General features: G+C 48.1%; 5 protein-coding genes across 5 annotated transcripts; 1 reads left to right on the top strand and 4 right to left on the bottom strand.

The window, feature by feature from the left end:
• The first annotated feature begins 6 nt into the window (after positions 1–6).
• Positions 7–1,155, top strand: Pmar_PMAR028675 (hypothetical protein). Its single transcript, XM_002787368.1, has 7 exons — positions 7–50; positions 91–261; positions 307–462; positions 505–615; positions 660–731; positions 776–886; positions 935–1,155. Exons 1-7 carry the CDS (start codon positions 9–11, stop codon positions 1,145–1,147), a joined length of 876 nt encoding a protein of 291 aa, XP_002787414.1. The 5' UTR covers positions 7–8; the 3' UTR covers positions 1,148–1,155.
• Positions 1,156–5,914: 4,759 nt separating this feature from the next.
• Pmar_PMAR028674 (hypothetical protein) lies at positions 5,915–9,788 on the bottom strand (the record flags this gene model as incomplete). Its single annotated transcript, XM_002787367.1, has 21 exons — positions 5,915–6,025; positions 6,074–6,156; positions 6,202–6,290; positions 6,341–6,537; positions 6,584–6,679; positions 6,726–6,823; positions 6,868–6,938; positions 6,979–7,082; positions 7,125–7,283; positions 7,326–7,409; positions 7,458–7,531; positions 7,592–7,787; positions 8,147–8,256; positions 8,307–8,420; positions 8,656–8,779; positions 8,835–8,940; positions 8,991–9,207; positions 9,254–9,387; positions 9,441–9,508; positions 9,559–9,665; positions 9,737–9,788. 21 exons carry the CDS (start codon positions 9,786–9,788, stop codon positions 5,915–5,917), a joined length of 2,394 nt encoding a protein of 797 aa, XP_002787413.1.
• A 60-nt stretch (positions 9,789–9,848) lies between these two features.
• On the bottom strand, positions 9,849–10,069 carry Pmar_PMAR028673 (hypothetical protein; the record flags this gene model as incomplete). Its single annotated transcript, XM_002787366.1, has 2 exons — positions 9,849–9,923; positions 9,965–10,069. Coding segments are annotated over 2 exons (180 nt in total), but the record flags the coding sequence as incomplete, so codon positions are not given.
• A 966-nt stretch (positions 10,070–11,035) lies between these two features.
• On the bottom strand, positions 11,036–11,631 carry Pmar_PMAR028672 (hypothetical protein; the record flags this gene model as incomplete). The annotated part of the gene is made up of 2 exons (XM_002787365.1): positions 11,036–11,127; positions 11,499–11,631. The coding sequence occupies 2 exons, from the start codon at positions 11,629–11,631 to the stop codon at positions 11,036–11,038; spliced, it is 225 nt and encodes a 74-aa protein (XP_002787411.1).
• Positions 11,632–11,791: 160 nt separating this feature from the next.
• Positions 11,792–14,928, bottom strand: Pmar_PMAR028671 (tubulin gamma chain, putative; the record flags this gene model as incomplete). The annotated part of the gene is made up of 16 exons (XM_002787364.1): positions 11,792–11,902; positions 12,065–12,128; positions 12,172–12,242; positions 12,292–12,352; positions 12,545–12,664; positions 12,708–12,781; positions 12,831–12,909; positions 12,968–13,054; positions 13,179–13,262; positions 13,307–13,376; positions 13,538–13,617; positions 13,664–13,814; positions 13,927–14,055; positions 14,098–14,210; positions 14,671–14,779; positions 14,841–14,928. The coding sequence occupies 16 exons, from the start codon at positions 14,926–14,928 to the stop codon at positions 11,792–11,794; spliced, it is 1,491 nt and encodes a 496-aa protein (XP_002787410.1).
• Between the last annotated feature and the right edge of the window lie 3,421 nt (positions 14,929–18,349).

The raw sequence follows: 18,349 nt of genomic DNA, 5'->3' as shown, positions 1-18,349 counted from the left end.
TACCATGCATGAGGCTTCTCCAAGCAGCTGCAAATAGTGTCTTCAACGAGGTATTAACCATCACTATGTGAGGCATTTATCTCCCACCAGATGGTTTCCACCATGCCTCGAGGCTCGCGTGACCTCCATACTATGTTGGAACCTCTCATGCCGGCCCTCACTGATCGCCTGTCGGACCCCAACAAGCGCTGTCAGGAAGCTACCAGGAATGCCATCCTGGCTATTGCTGTCAACGTCGGCCCCTCTTTCGCCACTCATCATGTACGGCGGGATTATATCGTGTGGAGGAAGAAAGATTCCAAGCAGGTGTTAAAGATTACTTCTCGTCGCGGTGGTACCAGAGCTGCTACGGCTTCCTCGCTCCTACCCAATAAGGCGCTCTCAGCCCGTTGTGACGTCCTGCAGGCTGTTATTGATACCTGTGGTCTCATGGGCACAGATGGAGGAGCGTCTGACCACGCAGTAGGGCTCTGTTGCTGCTGCTCCCATTGTTGCTCTTCTCAGCATGGAAACAGCAGCTTTACTGCACCCGTGCTTTTGAGTATGGCATTTGATCTCCTCAAGCAGTGCCCGGCTTCAGAGGTTCGCTCGTCTGCTGTCTCTTTGGCAGCTAAGGTGGGCACTGATAGTTGTGTTATTCCTTCTGGATTGATGTGCAGGTTTGCAGCCTCGTTGGCCGAGATGCGATAAAGCCGTTCATAAAGAGTATTGAGAGGCAGTCACAACGGGAGGTGAGGTGACGATGGGGCCTACGAGGGGCCTACGACCTCATCAGGCTATCGAGTCGGAAATAGATCGGATACTCCACGGCCGACGGGCGAGCAATAGCAAGAGTGTCGGCAGGACCTCAGGAGCACAGCGGAGACTTCAAACCAATGATAGTCAGGTTGGTGCTATTCAGCGCATCTCGGGATGGATTTTTACTGATAAGTAGCCCGACTCTGCCAAGGAGCCCCCAGCGGCCGTCGTATGTCAATTCTGTGGATACTCGGACCCCGAGTTCGCCCTCCAGAGTGACCTTCTGGATTTCCACTATTGGCGGGATTGTCCCAGCCTGACACAATGCTACGGCTGCGGACAGGTGGTGGAGCTCGCTGGCCTTGCAGAGCATCGAGCGGTCGAATGTGAAGCCTCGGCTCAGACATGATAATTAGGCATTACCATAAATGCAATTATCATTTCAATAACGACAGTGATGTTGTGTAACTCAGGTGGACTTGGTGCAGGTACAGCAGGGGCACATCGAGGATCATCTTCAACGGCATCAGACTCACCAACCTACTCATAGGGCTTGTTCGTACGTACCGTACTCCTAATCTCCTTTCCTGCCCCAATGGGGGATGGGATTTTGCTATTCTTCGATGTCTTCGAGGCAACCACGAAAGCGATAATAAATGGGAAAAATGGCACTATCTTTCCCACAGATGGAGCAACGTTGCGTGAGAAGTGGGTCTACAACATACGCATGAGGCCACGTGGCGGTGAGCCGTTACGCATCGGCGTCCATGTACTCGTTAGGGCCCGCCAAACGGGGCCCATCCAATAGTTGAAGATCTCGACCGCCGGCTCGTCTGTCAACTATCGGTTGGAATGGCTCTCCGTGGTCTTGTGTTCTGCTCCCTGTCGCAGAGAAATAGACTAGGATTTCTCGGAGGGGAAATACTCAGCTGAGGTACCTTTCAGACGACATAGTCGCACTTTCGTGTGTTCAAGGGCATGTGCGAATTGATTGTGAGTGAGGTTTGGCTAGCAGGCTAATCGCAGCGTAAATGGGAGGTGATGGTCTCCTAGTGTGAGGCGTTTGAGCGTCTTCTCTCCCGGCCATTTCCCGGATATTACATTTGGGGGTTTAATCATTAAACTTTAATCCTGTTTAACTTATATCCTGTAGTTGTAAACACGCTCGGGTCTGCATACGTGAATCTGGCCTCGCAGTGAATATTCGTTTTTGCGGGCGTCTGTTTGTCGTATGCCTCCTCCAACCTCAGCGTCGGTGGGTTTCCTGCTGAGCGAGAAGGAAGGGATGCGTCCAGCATGGATGGCTTTTGGGACTCAGGTTGTGTAAGACGCTCCAAGCGTCTTATGGAATACACTCATAGGAGTTATCACAGAGGATCTACACTGTAGATTCTACAGGGTATAGCTCGTTAAAGCATGGGGATTACGCTTGTGCTTCGGCGTAGGCTCGAACGAGTTCTTCTCGGATAGTTTTTTCATACTTCCGTAGCCGCCAGGATAGCCCCTTCATCGTCCAGAGGAAGTATAATCTCGATAATCTCACGGATCGCTGATAACCGGTCGTTCACGCGTCCGACGAGCTCACTTGTGGACCAGTTGTAGAACTCGCCGGCGGAATCACAGTCGTGATAGAGTTAGCGACAGCAGCTGCAGTGCGGCTGGGGTGTGGTACATTCCCTGAGCCCTAGCTGATCCACAGTGGTGTCTTTCTCTCACTTCTCATTCCATCTAGGTTAGATGATCTAGAAGGGTAACACACTTATACAGTATACATCTACTCCATGGCAGCGAGCTCGGCTCGAATGCAGTTCATTGAAAGCAAGACTTGCTCAAGTAAATTACTCGGGGTAATCGACTATCTCTACGCACGATTACCGTTCTTGAAGTTCACCAATTTGTTCCTGGTCTCCGAGACTTTCGAGTTGAGTGTTCGGGTGGCGCGAAGTGATTCCTCGCGTCTTGATAATTTTCTTGATAGATCCAGTAGTGATTCTCCGGAGCTACTCTGGCCGACAGTGTCGGCCCGACACGGTCGACTCGACCGGCTCGATTCAAGCCCTATGTGTCACAAGCTAGGGGTCACAAGTTGTGCGTGTGATGCCGAGAGGTTCTAGGTCATCTGAAAGTTCCAGACTGGAACTATAGGTGACCTCCCACTATATTCGGTAAATCCACATCGAGAATCTTGCGAGGCTGGGGCGCAGTCCAACTGCCACTCGTGCATCACTCCCGCTTTCTCTGTATGCCCTCAAGACTCTCAGTATCATCTTATATTATAAGATGATACTGAGAGTCTTGAGGGCATTATAAGACTTATAAGTTCTGACATCACACGCAGTGTATCACACTCGCTCGCTGGTTCATCACACGATACCGGAGATGTTGACGGTTGCGCTTGAGTCTGATGGTTAGATGCGCTCACCACCTAGTACTGAGAAGTTTAAGACCTAGTGTAAATCCGAGTTAAATCAGAGAGTCAGGAAGGTGCGCCACAGAGACGGGTTACTAACTCGTCTCTGTAGTGCACTCTTCTGATTTTCTGGTGAGTTCGGGATCCTGTGAAGCTTCCACAGTGGAGGTACATCTCAGACTGAGATTCTCAGTGATGTTCACAAGTGTGAAGAAAACTAGTATGATACAGCTGAGGAGCTCTGTTAGAGGTGCATAGCAAAATCTCAAGCTGGATGCTCGCGTAGCCATTAATGTTGCCATCAACTGTCCAGCCATGATCATAGTGAGGATAATAATGACCACCAATATTGCATTCAGGGTGCCATTTAGAGTCCATGAGCAGTCCATATTGTAGACTCCATAAGTCTTCTCAGGGAACTTGATGGGTTGATCTGAAGAATCGCTCTGAATAGATGCACTTCAGCTACAGCACCTTAGGTACTTAGTGTCCGGTGGCAAGAACCATCCGCGCTCGCCAGGCGAGCATCGCCTTAGAGTCTAAGGCGAGGCTCGCCTGGGTCTAATGAGATTGATGGGGCCCCGCAAGGATCTAAAACTTAGACCCTTGCGGGTGGGCCCCATCTCACGCACCACTTCAGCAAGCTCTTCCCGGATCCGCCTACAGGCCACACGCAATACTATGATCAGGATCATACTCCATAACTGTTGCATCACACCTTCGACGTTCGAATCGAGTAGAGGACAGACGGCTATTATGTCCTTAGTCCTTATGTCCTATAGTCTGTTTATACTGACACTCAGTACCTGAGTATTCTTTTTTATCTCCTCGCCAAGCAACAGCACTGAGATGAGTCACTGAATTGATCCAAGTGCGCGGGCGATTGCGACTGATGTTTTACTTGAGCTAAACGTGTCAAGTCCGAAATCAAAAGCTGGTGTCTGTGGGCCACGCAACCAAGAGCCGGAGGGTGAACTGGCATATTTTTGTTTGAGCTGTCCGAGCGCTCTGCTCGTAGCTGCCCTTCGATGTCATACGCTCTGCCATCTTTAATCTTCTCGCCTTTGGGAACTTTTATTACTATTTTACTTCCTCAATGGCTAAGCATACAAGGGAAAACACTCCTATGAGAGCTGGATGAGTATTCTTCAAACAGCTCATCAAGCGAACTCAGAAAAGGAGGGTTAACAATACTCGCTGAGCTCCAGCAATTCACCATCATAGATATCGCAAGCTTAACATTGAAGCGCTTCAAAGCTAGCTCATCTGGAACTTGTTCGAATTCTTCGGTCGAGCTCCTATAGGGCTTGGTCCTTCGATCCCTAGGTCAGATGCGTGGTAGCTGTTAGTAGGAAAGTACGAAGAACGATCTCTCGCTGAGCTGCTTAAGCAGGGAACATTGTTCACGGCGTTTCCCAGAGTGGTAATATTGTCGCATATTTGGAGCATGGTGCTCCCGCAATGTTTACATACCCATCGAGATTAACTATTCCCCGATATAACGAGCGTTTTCTTCTCAAAATGGCATCGCAGATTGTGGCGGAAAAGTATTGAAATCAAAGAGCCCGCTTTTATGCCCTATTGGTAGTCTATTATCCACAACCAAGAGGGAACCTGCACCATAAGTGCTACTGTAGAACTTCTGAAGCATATCGATTTCTAGGGCCTGCGTGATGTTAACTCAACGAGGTCCTCGTTGCGCCTAGTCTCGCGCCCCCTGAGGAGTACCGTACTAATATAAATACAACCCAGAGAATGCATAGAAACGATAATCATTGTCGCTTACACATGACACACATACAAAATGTATCCGTCATTCGTTGAGCGACTTCGCGATGGATCTCTCACAGGAATGACCAAAGAGCTGTGCTTTGGGGCATTTTGGATTTTTTTCTTGGAAATTCTGAACCCCCTCGGAAATTTCCAGAAATTTCTTGGGCTACAGCCACCCCTGGAATGCACTCAATTTATGGTTACTGGCATTAACCATAAATCAAGTGCATTAACTCACCGATTATGATGACAACTGAAAAACTAAACGCACCAATCCAGATAATAGTCATGTGGGGCGATTGAGGAAACTGATGATAGTGGGAAAAATTGCGCCAATGTAAATTTTCGTGGAGGTGTCCTTTCTCTTGTAATCGAAAACTTCAGGAAGGGCCTAATTGATGACATGCGTTCCACCGAACATTATCCACCCACCTTATCCATTCGTTCCATCGACTTCCACAGTCATTTCGAGCCAAACGCGTCCATCTCCGACCATACCTTGACCACCGTTCACGGCAAGAGCGTCGCCATTAGTCATCCGCCACGGATCGCCCCTGTATTTACGGCCCTATTGGTCGTAAATAACCAGATTGATATTGATTCCTCTCAACTCAGGCCAGGCTAAATAAGCACGTTTAGTAATACCCTCCCGGTTCCTCATCATGGATTCATTATCATACCATGTCAAAGTCACGAACTCTCGGACGTGTATTATCTTACTTATGAAGTAGGTCATTAGGCGTAAAAGACTTATTGCAAACTATCAACATGGAAGCATCGAGCTCTACCGTTGGTTCAACCAATTAAGATTCCAAACATTCCAAATCTACGAATGCAATAATTTGCTCGAGTTTCTTTTCTGTCTTTCTTCTCCCCTTCACGCCCTCCCGACTGATAATTCATCACGGAACAGTCTCGAATCGGCTCACCAGTGCGACCACAACGGATAACTCAACCAATTTCGAATCAGACAGATGAGCATGATACATGTCCTTATGTCGATACTTCCTTCTTGAGGAGGGAGAGGCAAAGGTCAGGTTGGAGAGAGTTAGCAGCTGCCGTATCAACCTCCGCTTCGAATGCGCTCCCACCCGCCATGGACGCCTGACCATCATCATCACCGTCATGGGTTCCACGCAATCTCCTCCTCACCTTCCTCAAAGTAGCATACACGGCTTTAGATAGCTGCATATTACTGTCGTCCAAGTGGACGAATAAAGCACGCACGATGTACCCTAAAGAGCCTCTTCAGTGGTAGTCGTAGCAATAGGGTCATCTACCAAAGACGCTGTTCGACAGAGCCTTCATGGTACCCGGCCTGCTGGCCAAAATCCCCATCAGAACCTCCAATGCTCGACACGATAATATCCTACAAAACACGAAAGAGTCCTCCAATGCCGCACCCATTGGATTCCCCACCGGATCTCGTCCACACTGTCATCCAAGCGTTTGAGCATATCGGGATAGCATTCTCTGAGGACCTCCGCATCGAACTCATCACAATGCTGGTCACCGTCCACGAGCATCTTCTCAAATATATCAATAACAACAGTGGTGGCGAGATGACGATTATCAGGGGTGAAGGAATCATCTAGACAGCTCTTCACGAGAGGTAACTGCGGGGGCTTCCACAGAGGGAGGAGGATCCTCAACAGGCCATACCAACTCTTCCGCGATTAATCTCATCCAACAGCTGTCGACAGCCGGGAATAGTGCATGAAGGGCCACCAGAGTCGCCTTTCGTATTCTCGTATTCGCCTAAAACACCCAAGAGGTCATTAACCCTCGACTATAGGAAACCCACCTGGCCTGGTCGCCAAATCAAGTTGGGGAGAATAACTCCTCTGAGGAGAGTGACAACAGGAGGGGATGCTATAGGCAAGTCGAGGGTGACCGATACACCTGAGTGGTGGGAGAGTCGACTTCAGCAACCACGATCGACCTACACCCGATAGCAACATTGTGAGGCTCCGTAATAGTAGCAATGCCGTGAGCCTTCAAAGCATCCAGTAGGGGCCTGATATTAATGATGATGGAGTGGCGACTGGTCGGCTCACCCGCGGTTTTCAGCGGCTCTTTTGGCGATGTCGTAAATGATCTCAATGACATCCACACGGCAGCTCGGTGTGCACTGTTCTGGATTCGACTGGTAGCACAGCATCTAACCTAATCCGTATCATATGAGCTTGAACCTAAGATTCACCTTCATGAGCTGTCCTCCCAAACCCTCCTCCTCCTTCCCATCATTTAAACACTTCGCTAGGCTCTCTTCAGAGCTGCGGATCAATAGCTCATGCAGCATCTTCCGAGTGGGGTCGGAGTCGGCCCAGTTATCATGCATACTTTCGGATAATATCCCCGACTGAACGGGTAAGGGAATTGAACCCGACGAAGCCTCGCCTACCAGTTGAACATCAAAATACATATCATAGACAGCTGCTGGGGAAGTTCCCTCTCGAAGAGCTAATAAGGATATGCACTCCTCGACCTGATGTAGCGAATGAGTGGTATGTACAGAGAACGCTACTATGGCGACCTCGGAAGATTCCAAAGAGGCCAAGCACTGCAATAGGAGGCTGAATACACGAGTAACGAGAGCATCTGTTAGACCTGGAAAAAGGATACGATACTGATCGAGGCCAACTCCATGTAGACTCGACTAGACCCCACCTGTCGTGCCCTTCTCCTTCCGGGACTCAGCCTCGAGATAGAGCATCCCTTTAAGCACTCGAGGGATCCCACTGATGGTATCGACCGAAATAGTGAGGCAGGTGTGAATGATGTCGAGAATGGTAGAGAGAACGTCAGTGCGGATACTATGGCCCGCATGGACTTCGATACCATCGCCCAATAGGAGAAGGAGGTCCTGATGTGGATAAACGGATACTCACTCCTGCGGATCACGCCGTTCCGTCGGTCGCTATCAACACTCCATAGGAGGCTTCCTTGTACTAATGGCGCGCGCCCCAGTGAGTGCTGTATCAGCACTAGGCTGAACATTGCTTCACTTTGTTCTCCGATTGTCGAAACTATCATCGAGTTATATCCAGATCACACGTCTATGCTCGATTGCTTCCAAGATATTAGCTAGGTTAAGTGGAACTCCATACGGACGACGTTCGATGAAGTTCAATACCACTCCTCCCCTACTTCCTCAACTATACCCCAACTGCAGTGTGGTGCTATCCCATCATCATAAAGTTATCGCATAAACCAGACTCTCACCTGAGCTCCCTCACGAGTAGTCACTCTGTAATGACTCATCGTCCTCGCTGTCCCCACCACTCGACTCGTCACTCGCCCCAACTTCTCCTCATCCCAGAAGTTACCATCCTCTAAAAACACCACGATGTGGCCATGTGATGGTATGGCAATCTGCACGCACGCGCAACTTCTCTCTTCGCATCCAACACACATCCAACATGCTGAGCCATCGTGTTCACTATCTTGTCGAAGCACTCACCACCAAGTCGATTCACAACCACTCCAAACAGGATGCCTAATAGGTACAAGACGACTGATCCGAAACGCTGTCTTCAGTGTGAGGGGGGAAATATGCACATGGTCAACTACATGTGTTGGTGATGACAATATGGAAATTCTGAGGAAATTATGAGCACTTCTACCCGAATTCGTATGTGCTCTTCTATGATTAGTGAAGTTGAAGGAAGTGAACGAAAATTCCAATACTGTGCTCCGAGTGCTCTCCCATGAGGAATAAATAGAGGACCTACGGCAAGCGTGGGTGACTCTCTTCTCAGCATCAACATCGTCGTCCCTGATGGCTTTGTATAGATGGATGATGAGCTCTTCGACGAACGGGATGGTCTGCTGGATGTCAATCATCATCATCACTGCCTGCCACAGAAGAGGTCGTAGGATCGATTCCCAGAACCGTCATTTTTCCACTCACTATGCACATGTTTATCGTTTGCTCTCTGATACCAGTGGAGGCTGTCCACTCGATCATGCCATTCAAAGCAAAGCGGATCAACGACTCAGCGAAAATAGATGCGTACCTGAGGTCGCCACATACAAGATACAAAACAGGTCCAATCCCTGCCCATACCATCGTGATTCCTCCGACTTGCACACCTCCTCTCGCTGCATCGGTCGGATCCCATCGAAGCGACCACCCTCTGGCAGGTCACTGGGGCGAGGAGGGATCGTCAAGAAGTTTCTCAACGCAGTACAAGCGCCACTCTCGAACCCTTTCGTTAGATCCAGCAACCCCTCACGCTTACGGACTGCTACTCTATGTAGAGCATCGAATGCTCGAGCCGACACTGCAAGACCAACATATTTTACGCATATCATCATGATACTCCTTACATTTCTCATCACCAGCCATAACCATCAACTGGGCCAGAGTCCGCTTCTCCCAGTCAGGCGTCAGCGTTGCTATCAACTCCTCCTCAGCCTCAACGGACGTTTCCCCTGCGATGCCCACTATCATCGCCTTCACACTGCATGATATACAGAATCTTCGCTGTGCGAAAGATACGCCTTCTCCCCCTACTTCTCACAATCAATCTCCACACCATTTACCAAAATCTTCTCCAACATGTCCACAACAGCAGCTCGCACCTACCACCAGCGTTGAGGAAATGCAAGATAGCAAGATTCCAAGATTTCACCTTGTCATTCCTATCTCTCACTAGTCCATCGTGCGCTGTACCCCCTGTAACCGAGTTGATGACCTCCTCTGTGTGAGCAAAGAACAACAACTGCGGCACTGACGGGCCTGCTGATATCAAACAATCTGGACCTGGGAGTATCTTCGCATCGCACAGCGAAGGTTCCTCCTACCCTTACCTCGATTCAGCTTAAACGTTGCTTTGACCAACATGAGATCCGTGATGGCCATGACCGCTCGGTGACGGACCTTTCAACGGGTGCTCTCTTGAGGACCCCCTCCTTCCCCCACCTTCCACTGCTGATGCTTAGTTATGTGAACCAACGCCGTAACGAGGTCGTTTCGAGCTGATGAGCATCCCAGTACCTATAAGAGCATATCGTCTCAAGCCACTATTATCGGTATACCTTATCCCCTGGTATTGCATTGACGACGACCCTGACTAGCTCACAGGCTTCCTTCTTTACATCAGGACAACGATCCTCTACTGCCTTACCACACGTATCGATTATCTAAACGTCAACTCGACAAAGTTGGCAGTAGTAGTAGACCACAGATCTACACAAGTAAGATCTTCCTCTTCGCATGAGGTTCGTGTTGGGAATTCCTCTAAGAAGCTCCAATCGGTGCCACAACACACCACTGCATTCGCGACTTGTAATTGTTAACGATTCGCTCAGCTGTTCCAACTCTCGGATCAGCGTTTACAGCAGGGTGATTGTTTCCCACACTCACATCGTTGGAAAGCTTATGAATCTCTGGCGACCTGGGAGCCCGCCTGATGATGGTCCTCAGCAGTGATATCAGCTCACAGCGGAGCTCCTCGGAAGACTCTTGACCGTTGCGTATACGATTGCATATGCCGGTAACGACCAGCTGCTACACAGGATGAAACGAAGGTGTGGTATGAGATAAAATGTACCGTTGAGGTCTCCTCGATCGTCTCAACGTTTAAAAAGTTCGCCAATTCCGTCATCACTTCAACAGCCACAGTGCGAACCTACCGAGAGTGCTTTCAATTCCCAGGAAGGATCCTTCCGGCGCCCATCAACTATAGCCTCTACACTGTAGCTGATAACCATTTTTAGAAGCAAGTTGAAGTCGCTCTCAACATTCCTCTAGCACTGTACAGCTAGGCTGCAAAGTGCGACTGAATTAATGAATTCCTCTACTATGGTAGTCTTGAGATATTAATGAGAATATTCACCGGTTGATATCCTCTGTGGTGTCACCATAGGAAGGCAACACACCACAGAGGATGTCGGAACAGTATGGAGGGATATGCATATGGTCAACTAGATATGTCATTGCGAGAAAATTTAGAGAATTTTTCATTGGTTTCTGTAAACTTCTACCCGAATATCTTCCGCACTCAGCTGAGGAAAGCAAGTACATATTCCTACACGACAGAGACATATCCCTTCAGTCGCATGTTATCGACGTCCCCACCTTCTCAACAGAGTCCGTCAATAGCCTCATCAATGGCTTATAGAGGTCCTCATAGTACAACCGCGATACAGCTGGTAGCGCATCTTGGCCTGATCATAAGTCAAACCCTCCTTATCGATTTCTGCAATGTGTGCAAATTCGATATGCGAACTAAGAGAATGTACGTTGTTTTTCGAGATTAATGAGAATCGATCAGAAACTAAGTCGCATAAACAATGTAAACATTGCTATGAAAATGTGATGTGATAAGAGTAGCCTTTCGAGACTATGATAGCGACAACTTGTTCACTATCATTATTACGCACATTCTTCACATCTGCATATCAAGTTGGCACGCACGAGTTGGTTGTCCGCTATACTCATCGTAACGACATGTGCACTATTCTACTCAACGACTACAGGAGGGTGAGATTGCTATATACAAAAGAGTTGATAACAATACGGTAGCTACGAGACAAGGCCATGTAGCTAGTCCGGATGATTGCGACCCACCTTGATAAACAGCCGTCTCTATGCCCTTTTTTATCGTTATGATCCCCTCCGTCCTCAGTCGCCTGTCCCCATCTACTAAGCAGTTAATGCTCCTCCTCAAGGATTGGGATAAAGACTCGTATGTGGGAGCCATATCGGCAGAAAATGAGAAGAAAAAAAGTTGCTTCGCTCCGCTGTGAATCCTACATCGACATCCCGCTACGCCTTTAGAAATGCTGCCAAGTTCCATAAAATTGACTACACTACTACAATGCTAGTAGAGGGAAACATATGATGATGATGATTATGATTAATTACATACCCCCTACAGACACTGAGTCAGGATGAGGAGGTGGTGGTGGCCCACCCATGCGGAGGGACGAAGTGCTGTTGTCGACGACTGTAGTGCTGCTACCACCACCACCCTAAACAAGAGCATATCTTAGGTTCAAGTCTAGAAGATACAGAATAAGCCTAGATCAACGAACATCCACGTTTCACAAAATCAGATAAAATAGAAATTTAAAGTGGTGCAAACCGATACCACTCCTTCATCTCATCTCAACGCTCCCCTCGTGTGGCCTCACCTCAGCTGAGGTCTGATTCATGAACCCACCAGTAATGTAATCATCCTTCTCAGCAGCGCGATATCTGAGTAGATAATTTCGTGGCGCGTGACGGTTCCCCAGCGTACTCAGCCGACAGCTGAGCCACAGTCTCTCTGGCATGGTCGAACTCTTCCAAGTCATCAGCAAATATCGATTCCTAAGACCAGTCCTTTCTGAATCGATCGACCCGGGTTCTATCCCCGGACCTGACGATATTGCTCCAAGAAAGCCCCTCTACTCCTCAGCTTATCGTATTGCTTCAGACACCTGACGATGCAAACACTGCATATCTGAACTTACTCCAGGGAGTAGAATTGGCAAGATATACAAAACCGAATTCCGAGGAGAGCGCGCAGCAATCTACCACTATATATAAAGTATTGTTAGTGACAAAGTAATTGTATTATTGTTTGGAATTGTCGACACAGAGGTCCCGGGTTCGATCCCTGGTGAGCGCACCTATCAAATAATGTATTAATTGAAGTATGATTAGCCAGCATGAGTCCAGAGACTTTATGAGCGTGTTGAACATAAGGTGATTGCCTCGCCAACGCCACTTGAATGCTGGCAGGACCCCACCTAAAAATAACTCTACCAGGGATCGAACCCGGGACCTGCCTACTGTATGAATCTAGCCAACCTCCTCTCCCTGATGCGCTGCAAGCTCTTATGAACAGACGCCGGATCAACTTCACCCTGTAAATAACAAAATCGATCACGTGATCGATTATCTCGATCGTTCAACCTGAATAATATTCAGCACAGATATATAAGCTCCCCTCCGTGTCGACGCGCTAACCATCAGATTCTTCTGCTGGAGGAGTCTGAAAATGCACTAAAATTGAGCGGAGCGAAGCAGTAAGTGAAATCCTTCCTGCCTACCGCCTCATAACGTCCATCACGGTTGTCTTACGTACGGTTGAATGAGCTTGATGAACGATGGACGTATTGGCCGTTAGAGGAGTGTAACTGCACCAGAAAATACTCTAGCCAGGGATCGAACCTGCGCCCTTTCCAGCAGAAGCAAAGATAACTAACCCTCTTAACTACTAGTGCAGTGCACATATGAACACGGATGCAACCGGACTCTCACCCTGTCATTAGGAAGTGGCATCTTGGTGTTGGTATCAGACTAGCAACTATCGACACCATATCGTTATTCATATATCCGGGATATCTAAAGTCGAAGCTGGCAAGATACAAAACAGGTCCGAATGGCACCTCAAAGTGGTTGTGCTCGCTGACATCACTGTTGATACCAATTGATTCGTTTGAGCGAAACTTGGCGTGGCTAAGGAGATAAAGAAAAGCGACTATCCCATAGAACAAGTCATGGGTATTAATATCCAAGGTTGCTCACAACTTGATACGGATCAGGCCCGAAAAAGCCAACATAACGATAAAACACATTACTCGATTTCAATAGAAGCAAGGTGTCTCGAAGCCCCTTACTGAGTTTAAGTCGATCTGCTGCGATCCTATTCAAAGCAGTGTTGTCCAATACCACTACCGCATCAGCATTTAATGCCAACCTGAATAACAACAAGTCTCCATACCACACCTTCGCCATATCCTAACCTCTTCAACGTCAATACCGAGTTGTACGGCTGTACCACAACATCAGAAGTCTCAGTGAGCATCGGGAAGACACTATACGTCTGCAACAGCTTCTTCGGATACCGATCGGATAGCGTCTCCAACAAATAGCTACCCATGCCCGATCCCGTACCTACCAAACATCTTCGACAACACATCTCCACTATCATGCTATGAATAAATCCACAGTCTAGTGTCCATTCAGCGTTGAGGAAATGCAAGAGTGCAAGATTCCCCCTCACTACCCCCTGCAATAGAGTGTAACAACATAAACCCTTCCAACGAGTCGCTGCCATCAGCCTCTCTATCAATCATCTCGCAGATCTCCTCCTGCACTGCTTCTGCTTGTGAGTAACCCTTAGCCCAGTTGTTGCCTAAGCTCACATGTCCAAATCGATCATCCGGGCGCGCGCTACCTGCTCCTCCTCCTTCCTTCGACATGTATATATTCTCTGGGTTGTACAGGTTCTTGAATTCGGAGGTTTGTATTTGATTGATAACCCTGGGCTCCAGATCGATCAAAAGAGCCCTGGAGAGAAAGAATTTGAATATGTTTTCAAAACGAGTACAAGAGTTGGCTTTGCCAACACCAACAGCAGTAGTTGACGAGTTTGTTATTGAGTTACCAACAACTGCAGTGTCGGAATATACTACGTTTGGTTTCCTCAGCTGAGCTCAAGAGCTTCCACAGCTACATTATGAGAATTTATACTCTCAGGGTAGAAGTATACAAAAATCAACAATAATTTCCCAAAATCTCCTCAAAATTCTTATATCATCACCAACACACGTGCGCATATTTTCCACACTGTTCAACTGTAAATAGGGAAAACAAATTGTTGTCGGATTCAGCGCTCTATCTCGATCACGAATTACACCCAAGGGTTTGAGAACCTCAGAATTTCCCCAGCTCTCAAGTTCATTACGACAGAAAGCAACAGATCCCACAGAGGCGCCGGTACCAGGGTTCGAACCAGGGACCTCCTCACCTAGGAATATAATGTTCATCATCTGCTTGATAGAAGAACACATCCTTACGGTCCTCGGCAGGAGGTTGGTTGGCTGGAGGTGGCTTTAGGATACCATCGGGGTCGATACCTGACGAACATATCTTAGGTTCAAGCGGGTAAGATACGGAATAGGTCCCCATCTAGCCTACCATGCTCAGCGCACAACTGTTGCCAAAACTCGCTGCCAACTTGATTTCCGCATTGTCCTACTTGAAGAGTAACAATCTCACGAGGCATCTTCGTCGAAGATTCTTCGAGCTAAAGCTATCAAGAAAATCGCCCTTTTAGCCCCTTCCAGTTAACGACTCAACTCAAGAACCAACCGTACGGAAGGAAGATTCCCACTATGGGAAACTGCGACATCAGATGTTAATTTGATACATGGAAAAGTTTCCATCGGGTAACGACGTGAGCCAATACATTCAGGTAATCCGACAATAACCATTCTCAGCATCACCAGCAACTGTTACTAAAAGTCTCCTCAGAAGGTGGGTGGAAGAAACCAGATGGGAAGAACTATACTCGATATCGAATTATCCACAGGGAATCTACTATACACAATTCTCACTACATAATCCAAATACTCGATAACGATGCAACAGGGAGGACTCAGTGTTGGTTTAGGATAACATCAAATGCTCAGTTGCCTTCATCGGTTTCGAAAACTCCTATAAAAGATACGCGCGACCGATGCATATAGGATGCGAAGATTCCTCGCTCTACTCAAGTGTATCATCGATCATCCAGGCCTGTCGGTGCAATTTTACTCTCGCAGCGTTTTCGACATTTTCTCGAAAACATTTTTATCGTCCTCATCCGACTTCACCTCTTTTCTTCCCCCACATCCCTCATCAGCAATCGTCAGGAGTCATCAAGATGTCCATCGGTTCTGATTCGGATTCTGACGGCGTAGGTTATACAGTAAGCTATCTGCAAGTAAAAAGTAGAGGGTGAGATAATAGAACCCATCACCTATCATCATTGCAACCATCAATCGGATTCACTGAATGCTACCACTACACCAGATATTCCATAAAATACCATATCTCTATCAGATTTAGCCTCTCAGATTGGCGCCAATATGAGACTAACCAGAGTCCCTGATAGTGACTGCCACCATCAAGCCAACTTCGTCTTAACCTCATTGCGACGTCCTCGAAATCAGTTCACAGTAAGAAATAACTACAATGATACTCCCCCTCCCCCGCCTCGCTGTCACCACCATTCTTCGTAATTCTTTGACAACTAAGCCTCACCTGCCCATCAACGATCCCATCCTTCTACTAGGGCCGCTACTTTTCGACCACTACTACTACTACTACTACTACTACTACTACTACTACTACTACTACTACTACTACTACTACTACCTCCTCTTCCGTGTGGGGCAAAATGGTCCTGTTGGGGTGTATTAAGACTACCACTCTTCGAAGCAGCCCATTTGCCTCACTGAAAGACCCAACACCTGAGCGATCACCCTGACGATCAACTAACCCATCGCCGCAGCAGTAAACGACCGAGGAGCAGGAACTGGACAATAGCGACAGGGGACAATGCTTCGGGCTTTGGTATCCGGAACCACTACCATCTATTCGGGGCTGGCCCCATATAGAGCCAACGACCATCTGCTGTCAAAGCCGACGATCCTTAATGACATATGAGAGAAGGCCGAGTTGATGCACTACCTAGGCACAGGGGAGTCCGTATTCCACCTGGCCAACACTAGATTGGCGTCAGCTTATAGCGCCTATGTGGTGATAGTGACGGTGAGTGAAACCAGGCAGGGGGCTGCCTGGTGATTGGGAGAAGCCTGTCGGCTTGTCTCGGCAACCTCTGATGAGCCAGTTACCGAAAGATCCGCGATTGAGTGATATGGCAGCGTGCCGACGATTACATGCTGAGCGAGAAATTCCATCGGAGAAAATTACTCATAATCAGCGCAGAACGATTGAACATGTGTTGCTGTTACTTTCACGATGGATTCCTTTGAACTCGACCATCCGCTACTCGGAAGGCGCTATGGTGAAAGATGGGTACCTTCCTATGGCGATGCTCAGCCCGACCAATTGGGCGTTTGGGTCTCTGATCTGCCGAGATTCAAGAAGAAAGACCAGTGGGGACAAGAGGCTCATCATTCACTTGGCGTGTGAGGCTACATCAGCGTGACCCCCTACGAAATTGGAATATATTTCGTACTGTTTCTAGGCCTACTCAGCTGATCTCATCTGCACTCGATCGCAGTGGGGCATCCTGGTCTAGAGGATCTAGAAGGTTAGTTAGAGCTGCTAGAGGATACTCTCAATTGGAAGATACTCGCGATTGGCTCAGTATCACTGGTGACAGACCGATCCCACTCGATTCGGCCGATTTATGCTCGGTAGATAATTCACATCGCCCTACTATCGATCGCCTAGGCGTCGTCATAAACCGCGAGCCGCGGTTCAGGGATATCAACCCTATATTGGAACAGGGCTGTCGAAGGCCTCCGCTCGGCACGTAAGGTCCGCTACTCATTGATCCATCTTCAATGCAACTCACATCCTTGATGTGATATCCATCTTCACACGTTCCTCTCAATATTCTCATAGGGTCTGCAGCGACCTCTGGGGGGAGGCTATCGTATCGTCTGGGTCATCCGTAGTCTGCAGATTTTTCGGTGGAGAAACCCTTTATAGAATTTGGCAGGTACGATGTGGACGTGAGCGCTGGTGTCAATGACGCTGGGGCTTGCTGGAATCGAGAGCCTCTAAGTCGATTGGTCGATGAAAAGAGCACTCGGCAGCGACATCGGCAAACTTTCTCCAGTAGCTCAAAGACAGCTGTTGTTGAATATATAAATACCGCCATGTTGAAAGGTATATAATGTTCGTGGTTTATCTCGTTGAGTTTGATGAGTCTGATGAGAATGTCGTACGGATGCATGGCATAGCTCAACGTGACGGCTATGGTGCGAGATAGCAACTGAGATATTATAGCTTAGCTATGATGTCGGGGTTTCAGTATCCTCACTGAGGATTCCTTAGTACTACAGAATGTGTAGTACAGATGCCTCCATCTGGCTATCGGCAGTATTGGTATTGGACATTCAGGATGTCATATGTAACCTACATAATGTAGGAGGAAGCCTTCCTCAGGAAGGTGTCGGATCGCGCACAAGGCTCTCACGAGAGAGAAACGCTTCACCCCATCATGGGGTTCGCATGGCATTTCTTTGAAACATCCAAATTTGGGTCCCGACACATGCGCCTCTCCCTGAACTCGACGCGTTCCTACATGCCGATGACAGCTGTCACATTGGCTATTTGAAGTGCATGTCCTTCATATCAGGAATAATGATAGGTGAATCCGGAAAAGCTATACCCAGGATGCGATGTTTCGCTCGGTTTGACCGCCCGGTCAATAGACAAGGCTGTGTAGATGCTGGAATCGATTCTCAAACTTTGAGGAACGATTCCGGAATCTCCTCTGACTTGCTCTTCAAAAACCTGGCAGGTCTTATGGTCAAACCTGCAGCGCTTAAGGTCCTCAACAGCATTTCCTGGTCACGTATCCGGAAATGACACCGTTTATCCGGAATAAAATGCTTCCAATATAGTATATTGGATAAACTAAGAATCCATGAAATGTCCGGTTGCCCGCTTTCGGATCTTCTCGGTGA

This window comes from Perkinsus marinus, assembly GCF_000006405.1.
Source record: "Perkinsus marinus ATCC 50983 genomic scaffold scf_1104296929422, whole genome shotgun sequence".
NCBI classification, from domain to species: domain Eukaryota; phylum Perkinsozoa; order Perkinsida; family Perkinsidae; genus Perkinsus; species Perkinsus marinus.
This window is presented reverse-complemented; position numbering and strand designations above follow the sequence as displayed.

Bases quoted from the DNA above. Each gene is read 5' to 3' on its own strand.
- Pmar_PMAR028675 (XM_002787368.1), top strand. From the start codon at position 9: ATGAGGCTTCTCCAAGCAGCTGCAAATAGTGTCTTCAACGAG. The intron at 51-90 runs GTATTAACCATC...ATCTCCCACCAG, and splicing joins CAAATAGTGTCTTCAACGAG to ATGGTTTCCACCATGCCTCG. The intron at 262-306 runs GTACGGCGGGAT...GATTCCAAGCAG, and splicing joins CCTCTTTCGCCACTCATCAT to GTGTTAAAGATTACTTCTCG.